This window comes from Myotis lucifugus, unplaced genomic scaffold (assembly GCF_000147115.1).
Source record: "Myotis lucifugus unplaced genomic scaffold, Myoluc2.0 scaffold_93, whole genome shotgun sequence".
Lineage (NCBI taxonomy): Eukaryota > Metazoa > Chordata > Mammalia > Chiroptera > Vespertilionidae > Myotis > Myotis lucifugus.
In genome coordinates this window covers 3,905,100-3,918,786 of record NW_005871141.1, presented here as the reverse complement: position 1 = coordinate 3,918,786, position 13,687 = coordinate 3,905,100, and the positions used below count along the sequence as shown (strand labels likewise).

At 49.3% G+C, this 13,687-nt stretch overlaps 1 protein-coding gene across 1 annotated transcript in view; it reads right to left on the bottom strand.

The window, feature by feature from the left end:
* The window catches only part of CDH2 (cadherin 2), a 170,894-nt gene extending 157,480 nt beyond the window's left edge, over positions 1–13,414 (bottom strand). Inside the window, exons 1-2 of the mRNA XM_006091684.2 lie at positions 13,302–13,414; positions 12,599–12,966 (exon numbers count right to left, since the gene is read on the bottom strand). Coding sequence (XP_006091746.1) covers positions 12,599–12,966; positions 13,302–13,414 — 481 coding nt within the window. The remainder of the gene's footprint in view (positions 1–12,598; positions 12,967–13,301) is intronic.
* Positions 13,415–13,687: the final 273 nt, after the last annotated feature.

Sequence of the window (13,687 nt, the reverse complement as noted above, 5' to 3'; positions counted from 1 at the left end):
CCTGCGATTTTCCGCTAGGATCTGACCTGGAAAAGGCCCTTAATGTTTCTACCTCTACTCTCTGTCTCACAATATAGCCTCCAAGAAGATCAAAATATTTTGGTATACATTTAGAAAAAATGGTCCATCTAAAAAATAGGGGGAAAAAAAAAGGATAAACTAGAGAAGAAACTGTTCCCAAAGCAGTTTTTTGTGTGTTTTTGTTTTGTTTTGTTTGTGGCCTGAAAGAGTGTGACCCAACAGCTTAAATTTTCCTTTTACCCAAATACTTTCTACCAATTTCACAAGCTAGCATCCCATTTCCATGTTCTCAATTACTACTTCACTTTTTTAAAAATGTCCGTACTATTCCCTGCAAAAGATGACACAGTACTCTATTTCCCAGTAAATCTCCAAACTTTTGTTCATATTCATTCACTAATCTATCAACTAGGATTAAGGCCAGGATCTGCCAGGCACTGTGCTGGGCACAGGGGTCCTAGGGGCACAGGTGATGCAGCCCCCGCCTCGGAGAGCCGAGGGCCACCTTGGGGCCACAGCAGGAAAGACCCCTGACCAAAGCAACACCCTTCATCTCTGCCTGATGCTTCCCCTCTCTGGCCATGACCACATAAAGGCGATTCTTACTCACCGAAGGCATAACCCTGAGCCCCCCTCCTCACCAAGGCCTTCAGTGAGCTCACAGGCAGGCAGGATGCAAGCCATGCCCGTCGGGAAGGCTCCCCGTCCACTGCCCACTGCCCTCCACAGCTGACGGCGCTCATCAGCCAGCGGGCCTGGGAGCCCAGGGGTGGGAAAGCTGGCGATTCTGTTAATCCAGCCTTTAGTAATGGCATGGAGGGTCAGGTTTCTGCCTAAAGTGGATAAGTGGATGCTTGACAAGAACTCCTGAGCATCCGTGCTTCTTTACCGCCATCGAGGGAGAGAAACGCATGGGGGGGGGGAAGGGCAGGAGGTGAAGGGCCTGGGGACGGAGCGGGTAAAAGACGCAACAGGTTTGCGAGGGACTCTCTACCCGTGACCCCCCGGCCCAGAGGGTTCCACCGCAGTCACAGGAATAGGAGTGTGATACTTTAGGGCAGTGGTCGGCACACTCATTAGTCCACAGAACCAAATATCAACAGTAGGACGATTGAAATTTCTTCTGAGAGCCAAATTTTTTAAACTTAAACTATATAGGTAGGTACATTGTTATTAACTTACTTAGGGTACTCCTAAGGCTTAGGAAGAGCCCCACTCAGGGGGCCAAAGAGCCGCATGTGGCTCACGAGCCTCAGTTTGCCAACAACTGCTTTAGGGACCAGAGGCAGACTAACTCCTAAAGCGAGGACTGCGAACAGTAAAGAAGAAGGTACCCAAACACCAACTGAGGGACGGATCTCAGGGGAGGCCGCCATGATGATGTCCCCCACGCAACTGATGTACACAAACATTATTCACCTGCTGTTTACAGCCTCTACCATCAGCTTCATCCATGCTGTCCCCTCCGGAAGCCATAACGGCCTAATTCTCCTTCCCAGCTGCGATGATCCCCACCCTCATCAGCCAACTGGGTCCCTCACTCTGGCACTCCAGGATCTTGGGGGCGTATCCACCAACAAAACCTTCCTCCCGTGTCAATCTGGTCACACACACACACACACACACACACACGCACACACACACACACACGCCTTCTCTCTCTGTCTCTCCTCCTCATCTATCCAAACTGCCATTCTCCACAGTGTCTTCTCCAATGGCTGGTCCCTGCTGGGTCCAGGCCTTGTTCACCTGAGCATGCAGGTGCACCCCATGGAGACCTCGCTGGGGGTTAGGACGAGGGCAGGAGCGGGAAGCCCTGCAGACCTGGGTTCCACTCCTCATGCCACCACTGGCTACGGGTCTACTTGGAGAAAGCACTTGAAAACTCTTTATATCCGAATTTCTTTTTGGTAACACAGGAGGAGCACTTTTGCTGAGCCATTTCAAGCATTAAAGATAAATTCTACTTAGAACCTGGTGCATGCAAGTCACTGATAAATTAAAAAATCTACTGCCAAGCCCTAACCGGTTTGGCTCGGTGGATAGAGCGTCAGCCTGTGGACTGAAAGGTCCCAGGTTAGATTCCGGCCAAGGGCATGTACCTTGGTTGCGGGCACATCCCCAGTGGGGGGTGTGCAGGAGGCAGCTGATCGATGTTTCTGTCTCATCGATGTTTCTAACTCTCTATCCCTCTCTCTTCCTCTCTGTAAAAAATCAATAAAATGTATTTTTTTAAAAATCTACTGCCATTATGGATCCATGAGATCTCATTTGTGTGCAGTGCCCGTGGCTCCCTGGTGCTCTTTCCTGAACGTCGAGAATGCTGGGCAACAAGAGGACCCGTGGCTGTCCCTGAGCCCGACTAGCTGGTGGCCGCCGTCGCTGGCCAATCCGAGCTGCTGCTTCCTGAGGGCCACGGCTGCCGGCTGCCATCCTCTCCAGGGGTTCATTTCTGTCTCTGGAGTCACAAACCTGCATGGCTACGGAACACCTGCTCCCCAAGGCGACAGCGAGGAGAACAGAACTAAGAGTTTCCGAGATCCTATCCTGGCTCAAGAAGGTGGAACAACAGGACCAAGGAACAGGAGAATTCTGGGAGTACTCACTAGCACCCCCAGGACACAAAGTCCATGCTCATTCTGGGGGGGGAAATAAACGTGTACCTTGACTGGCAACATGGACTTTAAAACCCCAGGGAAGCGAGCGAGTCCTAGCATGTGGGCAAGAGAGGGCGGGTGGGGGGTCAGGAGGCGGAAGGTGCAGGGGATTCTCCATCAGAAGGGCCTTTCTGAGGCGCCGGCCTCAGGGCTGGAGAAAGGACTCCGTACAATGGACAGAACTCAGAAGACAGTGGCCACTCCTCGTCCAGCCACTTACTGACCTTCCAATGCGCTGTCACCCGCCTCTGGGAACTGTTTCATGATGTGATAAGAGCAAGGCCCACCCCCCGACCTGACTCAGAGTTCGGGCAGCGAGAATAAAAATGTAATGCATTTATAAATAACCGCCCTGCGCGCCCAAGGTAAGACATTCCTCACTCATTCCCAAGCAGCACTGCTGAAATGCCCTCCTGTGAGCACCAGCCCTAGCAAGAGCCAGCAAAACCCAGGAGGAATCTGTTCTTAATTGCCTGGTGTATTTCAATGGCTGCCTGAAAAATTACACATTATAATAATGATTTGAGATGGGTTAAACCACTAAACCTCTGAGAATGAAGCACTGATACGGGTGGAGAATGCGTGCTGTCTACTCATTCGTTAATCAGTAGTGGAGTGGCGATACCACACTGCGGCTTTATCAATCTGAGCAGATAAAGTGCGACTACCTCAGAAGGGACCATTTCCCCACAACATAAAGGCAACGAGATGCTTGAATAAGTGTCTTCTGCATCCACAGAATAGACAACAAGTCCACAAAAGACACCACGGCAGATCGGTGAGTGAACTGAAGGCACCAGGACACGCGCACATTGGAGAACGAGCAGGGCTTCATTTCACCAGGGAATTCGGAGAACAAACATGCAGCTCCCTCCACTGAGGTTTCTCTGCTGGGCCATGAGGGTGGCCCATTCCTTGTGGCCTCAAAACCACACAGCAGCTCTACAGAGAAATAGTTATGATTTAAACGATTACCACTACCAACGACCCCCCTCCCCACTACCACGCTCATCTCAGAACTGGCGGGCACGCTCACCGACGTCCAGGATACAACACGAGAGGAATGCTAGCGTCCCAGGCAATCCCATTAGAAAAGCATAAAAGACGTGGTCCTCACAGTAACAGCACCGTGAGGCACCCTCACAGGACCCTGGTCCACATAGAACGGGGAGAAACGGCAGGTGAGAACGTCAGGGACTTTCCCCTTACGAGCAAGTCCCCCAGAGCGAGCGCTACCAGACCCAACAAGGAACAATTAAAGCAGCAAACTTCGGACTCCTGCAGAGACACGGCTCCCGACATGGCAAACGACACAGCAAACAAAGCCCGCAGCGCTCAGCTCTCCCATGCCACCAAGGAGTCCTCTCTGTCTGCCTTCTGTCGGCTTAGGGGGCAACCATCCATCGACATAAAGTTCTCAAGATGAAATGGAGACGTTGAAACAGCTAGAGATGTGCTTTAAGAAGACATGTGCCTTCTTGAAAACAGATCATTTTTACTTTTTGTGAAATAAAATCCACTTTTCAGCAGCATTCTGGAACCACTCACCAGGATCTACATCCCCCTACTTCCACCTTCCCGCATCTGCCATAGTTCCCTCCTCAATCGGACAGCTGTGGCAAACTTGCAGATGTTACCATATTCGGGGTGCGGCTACAGTGTTTGGACAGATTCAAGCCTTGGACTGATGAGAGGGCACAGTCCTCTCATGGCCACGTGCAAGTCCCAGCTTGGAGGGCATGGCCCTCCCAGCACAATCATAGCCAACAGCTGTAGTTGTAAGCTTGAACCTATGGTCCGAACACGTGGCCCCACGTGCCTGAGTGATGTGGGCTTGATAGAGTTCAGGTGCATGTAGTTGAGTAGGACTGAAACCCAGGAGACTGTTGTAAACATCTGACCACGCCCTTACTTTGCCTCGTGGCATCTGCTGTAAAATAAAGACACGGCTTGTGGGTGTTGGCACTGTCCATCAGAGGGGCAGCGTCCCACTGAGACCCAGCTTTCATTCTCTTGTCTGTCTTTTCTAAGCCTATCATCGCCCCCCACTCAGGGCCACTGAACCAGGCTGAGCTGGCATGCGTATGCCATGGCCGTGCCGGCTCCCCACAACCATACACGCCTTTGTTCAGAGGAGGATTTGAAGTAAGTGCTGGCCTTGACTCCTGTGTCCGGGGTGCCAGTGAGGTCTCCTGATTCTATTGAAGCTTCGGGGAACGGGGCTGGGTAGGATCAACTAAGGGGTCCTCCCGTGAGTGCAAAAATCAATCAAACACGTGCAAGAGGGTTAGCAGAGCATCTGAAAACCAGCCGGGGGTTTCAGTCACCCACAGTCCCTCACGGGCCACTCGGGGAGCGCAGCACACCTGCCGCCACCCTGGGCTGCACGGGCCGGACGTGCTGCACGGCTCTGCAGCCGGTAAGGGCACAGGCCCGACAGGGCAGCGCCGCAGAGCCCCCCCCCCCCAGAAGGGGGCCTCGGAGTCCTCGCTTTGAAAGGCGGGAAACCCGGATGCTCCGACACCACGAAAGAAGCTGTCTGATGTGTGGCTGCGGCAGAAAAGATTCTAGGAGCTAAAGGGATTGTGTTCGGGTATTTGAAGGCTCTGTAACAGCGGTCCTCAAACTTTTTAAACAGGGGGCCAGTTCACTGTCCCTCAGACCGTTGGAGGGCCGGACTATAGTTTTAAAAAAAACTATGAACAAATTCCTCTGCACACTGCACATCTTATTTTGAAGTAAAAAAACAAAACGGGAACAAATACAATATTTGTATTTGCATGTGGCCCGCGGGCTGTAGTTTGAGGGCCCCTGCTCTGTAATGTAAGTTCCCACCCTGAGCATCCTGTCCGCCTTGTTGACCATCATGGCTCCATCCCTTGAAAACACCTGGCGCATGACAATTGCTCAGAAAGACGAGTAGAATGAGCCCAGACAGCGTGGCTCAGTGGTTGAGCATCAACCTCTGAACCGGGAGGTGGGGCTCGATTCCTGGTCAAGCCACATGCCCGGGCTGCAGGCTGCATCCCCAGTGTGGGGCGTGCAGGAGGCAGCTGATCAATGATTCTCTCATCATTGATGTTTCCATCTCTCCCTCCCTCTCCCTTCCTCTCTGAAATCAATAAATATGTATTTTAAAAAGCACTAGTAGAATGAGAAATGATACAATAAATGACCCCAGAACATAAAAGAATATAGTTGCTCTGTGTGGTGCCAAATGATGAGGCGGGCACCCTGGGCAGGAATTTCAGGAGCATATGCCCCCGTTCACCCTGTGAAGCAGCACTTCCGACAGCCAGAGCCTCCGAGGAGGCCGGCTCTGCAAGGAGTGATCTGCTCCTCCCGGGGGAGGCACTGGCAGGGGCTAGAGAGCCATCTGTCCAGGAGGCTCCAGCAAGGAAGACACTGCTGACATCACCAGAGCCCCCCAGGGTTCATTTCTGTCCTGGCCGCCATTCCTGCCAAACCAACCTTCTGCTGACATGAAGTCATCGGGCGGAGAGGAAGGATTCCCAACCCTCAGAGGAGTGACTCAACCCACGTGTGAAGAGTGGCTCCCACACGCAGGGCCACAGAGCAGCTGTGCAGCTTGTCATGCAAGCCGGCCTCCGAGTCCCACGTGAGCTCATTTCTCCAGGCGACTCCACGCCACTGTCCCAGCCGTTACCGGTTCCCTCCGGCCATCACTTCTCCCCGGCCCGCTGGGTTCTTTGCCATCATCATGCAAACACGCCACTCCCATCTTTAAAAAATACCCTTGGTGGACCCCACTGCCCTTGCCCAATTGTGAATAGTGCTGCTATGAATGTGTGTATACCCAATTTCTCTTCTTTTAAAGAAAAGTTCAGTCTCTATCCAGTGTCCCTCCTCCCCCTGACTGTTGAATACACCCCATCAAAGACACCAGTCACCTCCAAGTTGCACAATCAATGGAGACTCCTCAGTCCCCATCTGAGCCTGCACCTCAGTAGCATTTGGCTCAGGCGGTCCCTCCCCCTTTGAAACACGCCCTCACTTGCCTTCGAAGACACCACACCCTCCGACTTGTCTCCTACCTCCCTCGTCGCTCTTTCTCCTCCTTCCATCTGCCCTCCATCCGGATTTCCTAACAGTGGAGAGCTCAAAGGCGCGATGTGAAACCATTTCTTTTCTTTCTTCAGTTTTCTCCTCCTCACATGTGACCATGTAGTGGTTTCACCTGGGTCATGACTTTACTGTTTATACACCTGGTACTGCCCGCTCTGCAGCCAAAACCACTCCACTGGACCCCACGCCCATGTTCCAGTGTCTCCTTGACAGCTGACACTCATCTCTGCAGATCCGAACCACGATCATGATATTCCCCGTCACAGTCACTGTCACCTTCCGGTGGCCAGACCGAGGACCATGGAGCCATCCTGACGTCTCTTTTCCATACCATCTACCCAACCCATCGCATCCTGTCACTCAAGTTTCAAGACATAAATAAAGTTGGACTTTTACTTCATGCCACATGGATTCTTAGATATGACACCAAAAGAAAAAGCAGTAAGAGAAAAAAATAGATAAACTGGATTGCATCAACTTTTGTGCATACACAGACATCAAGAAGTGAAAAGACAACCTAGAGCAGTGGTTCTCAACCTTCTGGCCCTTTTAAATATACTTCCTCGTGTTGTGACCCAACCATAAAATTATTTCCGTTGCTACTTAATAACTGTAATGTTGCTACTGTGATGAATCCTAATGTAGATATCTGATATGCAGGATGGTCTTAGGCAACCCCTGTGAAAGGGTCGTTTGACCACCAAAGGGGTCGCAACCCACAGGTTGAGAACCGCTGACTTAGAGAATGAAAAATATATCTGACAAAGGTCTAGTATCTAGTATCAAATACATGAAGAACTCTTATAACTCAGAAACAAAGACAATCCAATTTTAAAAGGGGCAAAAGGCTGAACAGACACTTCCTCAAAGAAGATGTGCAAATGAGACACATGATGGGAGACTCAATGTCATTTGTCATAATTCATTAGGAAAATGCCAATCAAAACCACTTCACACCCACAGGATGTCTGCAATCAAAATAAATGAACGATAACAAGTTTCAGTGAGGATGTGGGGAAACTGGAACCCTTGTACATTGCTAACTGGAATATAAAATGGTTCAAATGATCTGGCAGTTCTCTGGAAAGTTACACACAGAATTACTCTATGGCCGGTCAATTCTACTCCCGGGCACATACCCAAAGGAAATGAAAAAAGGGACTCAAAAAAGTACATGTATACACACATTCACAGCAGCACGATTCACAACAGCCAAACGGTGAACACATCCCAAATGTCCATCAGCTAATGAATGGGTAAACAAATAGCTTACAAACCATAAACTACATACATACAACCAGGAGGTCACGGTTCGATTCCTGGTCAGGGCACATGTCCAGGTTGAGGGCTTGATCCCCAGTGTGGTGCATGCAGGAGGCAGCTGACCCTTGTTCTCTGTCATCATTGATGTTTCTCTCTCCCTCTCCCTTCCTCTCTGACATCAATGAAAATCTATTTTAAAAAATATTTCCGGACTGTCACCGAAGATACCACACGACAGCTCCCTCCAAGCATGTAAATGCCCAGGACACTCCATCAGTCGGCAAACGAATCTAAATCAAATTCCATCTGATTGAAAATAATCACCATGTGCTGCCCAGCGCTGGAGCCCGAAGTTCCCGAGAATACTCGTGGTAATTGCACGTTGCTATTTACGTGCCCGAGTCGGCGGCGTGTGCTGGGAGCCATCTGAGCGCAGGCCCCAGGCAGAGCCCGGGAACATCACTCCCCACGTGCGTCCACGCTGCCCGCCCCTCCTCCCCGCCTCCCCGTGGGGCAGGCGCTCCGGTGTCAGGTGCACCGCCGGCCACAGGATGGAAATGGATGATTGCAGGTATTTTATTTTCAACTAAAGTGCCGCCACAAGAGATTTTTCCAGCTCAGTGGACTGTAAGTTAAACCATCAAGGGCTAAATATGCTTTTGCACAGCCCTACAAGACTCTGCTTGTAAACAGGCACAAAATACTAATGGCGACAATAACGGAAAGTTATTTTCATGATGGGGGTGCGCCTGGTAGCCACCAATTCTCCAACGCAGTCAGGGTGTTGAGTGGGGAATGAGGAAGACCAGCTCTGAGATGAACTTGTCCCAAGACCCCCGTTAGGCGAGCATCCATCAGCCCCCACTCTGCCCTGCGTTCTACCATCATGGGTTTTCACCATCACCATCATCAGAAATAATTAGAAAGCAGGACACCTGGGTTCTAACTCCAGCTCTGCAGCTAATGGTCTAAAGAGCTGAAAAACCTGCAATCTCTCTGAGCTACAATGGGCTGATGGAAAAACGAGGGGGTTGGCAGTAAGTGCTTACAAATGATCCTAACTTATAAAGGCAAACACAGAAAAATACCACGGGATAAGAAAGGAATGCTTTTCACCTGAGGGGAACCAGGAAAATGAAAAACCTTATAAAGTGAGATGGAAATGAGGATTAGAAAAGAACTAACAGATTTCAGCCCTGTAAAGACGAGGCCTACAAAAACGCAAAGGAAAATGCTGCCATACTCCACATGCCTGTTGGCCAGTAGCTCTACTTTTGAACACAAGCCCCCAGAGAAAATATCCCTCAAGAAAAATCAAAGTCCGCCACCAAAAAGGCTGCGCAGCAGCGTGACATGCAGGAGAGGCGCCCTGCACGCAGCCTGTCAGGACGCACGGGCGCCGCGGAGCGAGACCCGGCTGTGCTGACAACATGGAACAAAGGCCTCCCCGGCCCATGTTTAAATGCTCAGCGGCCTTCCGAGGGTGGAAATACCCAACAGGATAGAACAGGAAGCGTAAAGGTTCGTTGCCAGATGCACTTGCCCTCCTCGGGATTTTACAAAAAAACAGACTGATGCAAACCGGCAGAGCACCTGGATCATGGGTCCATCCTTTCTACAATAGTCATTCCAGCGGCAAAACATAAAAGGGGGTGGGGGAGGGGAGAAGGGGGTGCTTTCCAAGCTGGAGTCCAGCCTTTACATCTCTTCTATGCACCTTTTCTAACACAACTAATCCCCCTTATGTCTCCATCTCATGCGGAATGGTTTTCAGGCACCTTCACAGAGATTGTTACCGAACTGTCTGTAAGACAGTCCGCATCCGTGCACCTATAGACCAAAACACCTCCGTGCAAGGCCCAGTGCGCCGGGGATGTGCCCTATGAAAGCACGTCATACGTATCGCTGGACCACTCTCCTCCACGCCCCGACCGTCACCAATGGGAAACTAAAGGGAACGTCAACAGTTATAGGTTATAACTTCAACGTAACCCTTGACTCTCAAGTCAACCTTAATACGGTAGGACTTGCCATGAGGCAAAGGCCTTGGGGACTGTTGCATATTTCTTAGGTACAATGGCCTCATCCTCAAACACTGCAAGTCCCCAAACCATGGCAAAGTGCTCCCTCTGGCTGGCCCAGCAGAAGACCCCTGGCAGCTTTAGGGTGTGAGGTAAATGGACTGCTGCTGGCCACAGAATTCATGCACATAATCACGGCATGGCATTTGGGTCCAGTGTGTAGATGCACCTTCGGATGACCATCCCACTGAAAAACAACCCTAAGACACAAAAGGCAAAAATCTAGAATTCTTCTAAGTAAGGATTCTCCAAAAAAATCTTAGCCTGTGACAACACTCTTGTAAAAAGGAATGTCATGTATCACAAAAGTCTATTTTCTTCCTCCCAAAAAGAATTTTTTTCTATGAATCAACATTTTGAAGTTTCTGTTTTAAGCTCTAAGATGCTGGTATCCTTTAACATATTCCATGAATGAAACAGAAAATTAATGTGTCATGAGAGGAACAGTTTTTTTAAAAAAGCTAAAAAATAAAAATGGTAAGAACTGGGTCCCAGGATTTAAAGAAATTCTCCCAGAGACGACCACACACACTTCTCTTGATGACAGCTACAGCAGAGCGTCAAAAGCATTTCCAATCTTCCGCATTCGGAACTCAGGGAACCTTCCAAGTGTACAGATTACACTAAAAAGACACTGGCAAGCGGCTATACCCATTCCTACTGTCACCAGCATTATCGGAGAATTAGAAAACAGGCTTTCGTTTTTGCACCTGTTTAACATGCCAATGCATTTCATCTTAAATCAATGGTTTCTACTGACAGACCATATGTTTATTTGCAACCAATAAATTCAAGCTCTTAGGAAAGAGATTAGGAGAAATTATTCATTTAAAAATGAATCTAAAAAATAAATTGCCAAAATGCAACATATTCCACTGACTTTTTTTTATCCATCACAATGATTCTATAAAATTGAATCTATTTTTTTTCAGCATTCAAATAACATTTACAGGTCACATGGGTCCTCAGATGCCTCGTAATAATTTTAGGGATTTAAAGGAAATGACGTATGTGCAGAAAAACTCCAAGACTCACATTTAGCTCGACCAAATCAACACGCTCTGATTAGAATTAAACCTCTATCTTGTTAACCATTACCCATCAGATGAGATAGCAATTCAATATTGAAACAGGCTGATCTAATATTTACTCATTAAAATACCATGTAATGAGGCAGGGATGAGATGTCTTTTTTAAAAAAAATCGACTTCAGAAAGATCACATAGGTACGAGCAAATCACAATTATAGAATACAAATGAAAATAAAATGACAAGCTGCAGCAAAGAAGGTGAGGAGCTAAGAGTCATTTACATTTCCAAGTTCTCTGTCTAGGTCAGTGGTTCTCAACCTTGCACATTAGAGTCACCTGGGAATCTTTTTAAAATCCTGATTTCTGGGCCTCATCCTCCGGAAATTCTGTTTCTTTGTTATGGGGTGGGGACACAACATTAGTAACAAAGAAACAGAATTTCCAGAGGATGAGGCCCAGAAATCAGGATTTTAAAAAGATTCCCAGGTGATTCTAATGTGCAGCCAAGGTTGAGAACCACTGGTAGCGTATTCTTAAGTCCTGTCCCACTAAGGTTCTTCAGGGCTGCAGACACTTCCATCAGGGCTGGGTGGTGGAGTCCCGTGTAAATTAATTAGTTGAGGTGGCACTGATCTTTCTAAAAGCAGCTCTCCAAAACACCCTCAGAGATAGGCACGATACGCAGGGAATTAGAATCTAAATACAACTTACTAATCAATTCTTCTTGCTTCCACATTTCAATGACATTCTGTGCAATGATAAATAAGTCCATGAAAATTCAACTAACCAATCTTTTATTTGATTTCAATTAGAGGTAAAAGTGAGGGGGGGGGCGAGTTTCAATTCTGCCTTTGACGCTCACGTTCTCTCTCAGGTTTTATCCACACTGGCACGAGTTTTCATAAGATAACTATACACGAACTTGATCCATATGTAAGCAGGAGAGGAGCCTATATTTGACATTCACATATGCAACAACCGAATTAGCTATGGCGTAATGTCTATAAACAATGTCATAACGAAAGTACGCGTTTCATGCTCCCGCCTCAGACTTTACCTGCTCAAGCTGTTCGTTATGCTAAATATTAAAGTCTGACATGTTTTTCCGAAGAGAATATCACCATAATTTCTGTAATATAAAACAGTAAGTGGGTTGTTGCTGTAAATAACTTTTAAAACCATTTAGAATCAGACGGTTGGTTAAGTATTCTCCAACATAAGTAAAGTATGTGCAGAAACAGTAAAGATTAGTCATGTCATGGCTTCCACCGTAATTTAAAAATGGAAAGTTTTCAAGGGATCGAGAGCCCGCCAACGCCGCATGAGGGACCCACACAGGAGGTCCCTGCACGCTCACGGGGCGACCGAGGAGTCCCCACTTGCTAGCAGGAGAGCCGATGCGCGCCTTTTGGGGGTCAAGGGCACAGGCACTGTACGGACAAGGAGGGGGAGACTGTACCATTGAGAAGAGGCTGTCCTTCATGCACGTCCTGGGACAAGACCGCGCTGTACACGTCCTCGGGAAAGCCGGTCTTGCACGTGGCGACCTCCCCGGCCCCTGCCGATGCCTGCAACACAGAAAAGAGTGTGTCCAGCGCTGCGCCTCCTCCACGGCCCGCGGCCCGCGCCTGGCTTCCCAGCGATCGCGCACCAACACCCCCTGGGCCCCGAGGGCGACCCCTGGGATGTGGAGGCAGCAGGGTGAGCTTTTTGACAGCCGGCTGGAAGAAACAAACCCCACTCCTCTCGCCCAGTAACACGTAAATAACACCCATCCCGATCCTCCTCCCCAGGACCTGCTCCTGTGGCTGAAGAACCAGCAGGGACCTGCGGGGGGGGGGGGGGGGGGGAGGGGGGCGCCCAGCAGCGTGCAGATCCCACTCCAGCATCGCACCTTCACTTTCAAGAAAAGTGCACACATCCCAGTGTGCCGCGCCAGCACAGCCAAGTTCGGTGAGCCTGAGAGGGCGGTGAAGGATGGAGAGAAGACAGACAGAGAAGAACGCTGGGGCTGGGTAGGACGCTGTTCTCTCTGATGGAGAGCTAAGGACAGCACCACGGCCTGTAAGCTGAGTCTTTATTTTATAGCAGATCCCACGAGGCAAAGTAAGGGCGTGGTTACAATGTTCTCGTGGGTTTCGAATCTACTCAATTACACGCACCTGATCCAGCTTTGTTTACCTGCTGCACCTCCCATAGGCCATATACTCAGCCACGTGGGCCCACAGGTTCGGACCATCAGGTCAAGCTCACAGCCATAGCCTTTGGCCATCATTGTGCTAGGACTTGCACGTGGGACTTGCACATGGCTTTGCCACGAGAGGATTATGCCCTCTCATTAGTCCGAGGCTTGAACCTGTCCAAACGCTGTAGCCGCTCTCCACATCCAAGCACACGGCCTTCTATATCCTCATCTCACTCTCTGGGGACGTCTGTGTCACTATTTACTCCGATAATTAAAAAACAAAACGGCAATATGTACATTCACTGCAGGATAGAGTGTATTTTATACCAAGTAAAAGCAACCTATCCCAATGTGTGCGTGTGT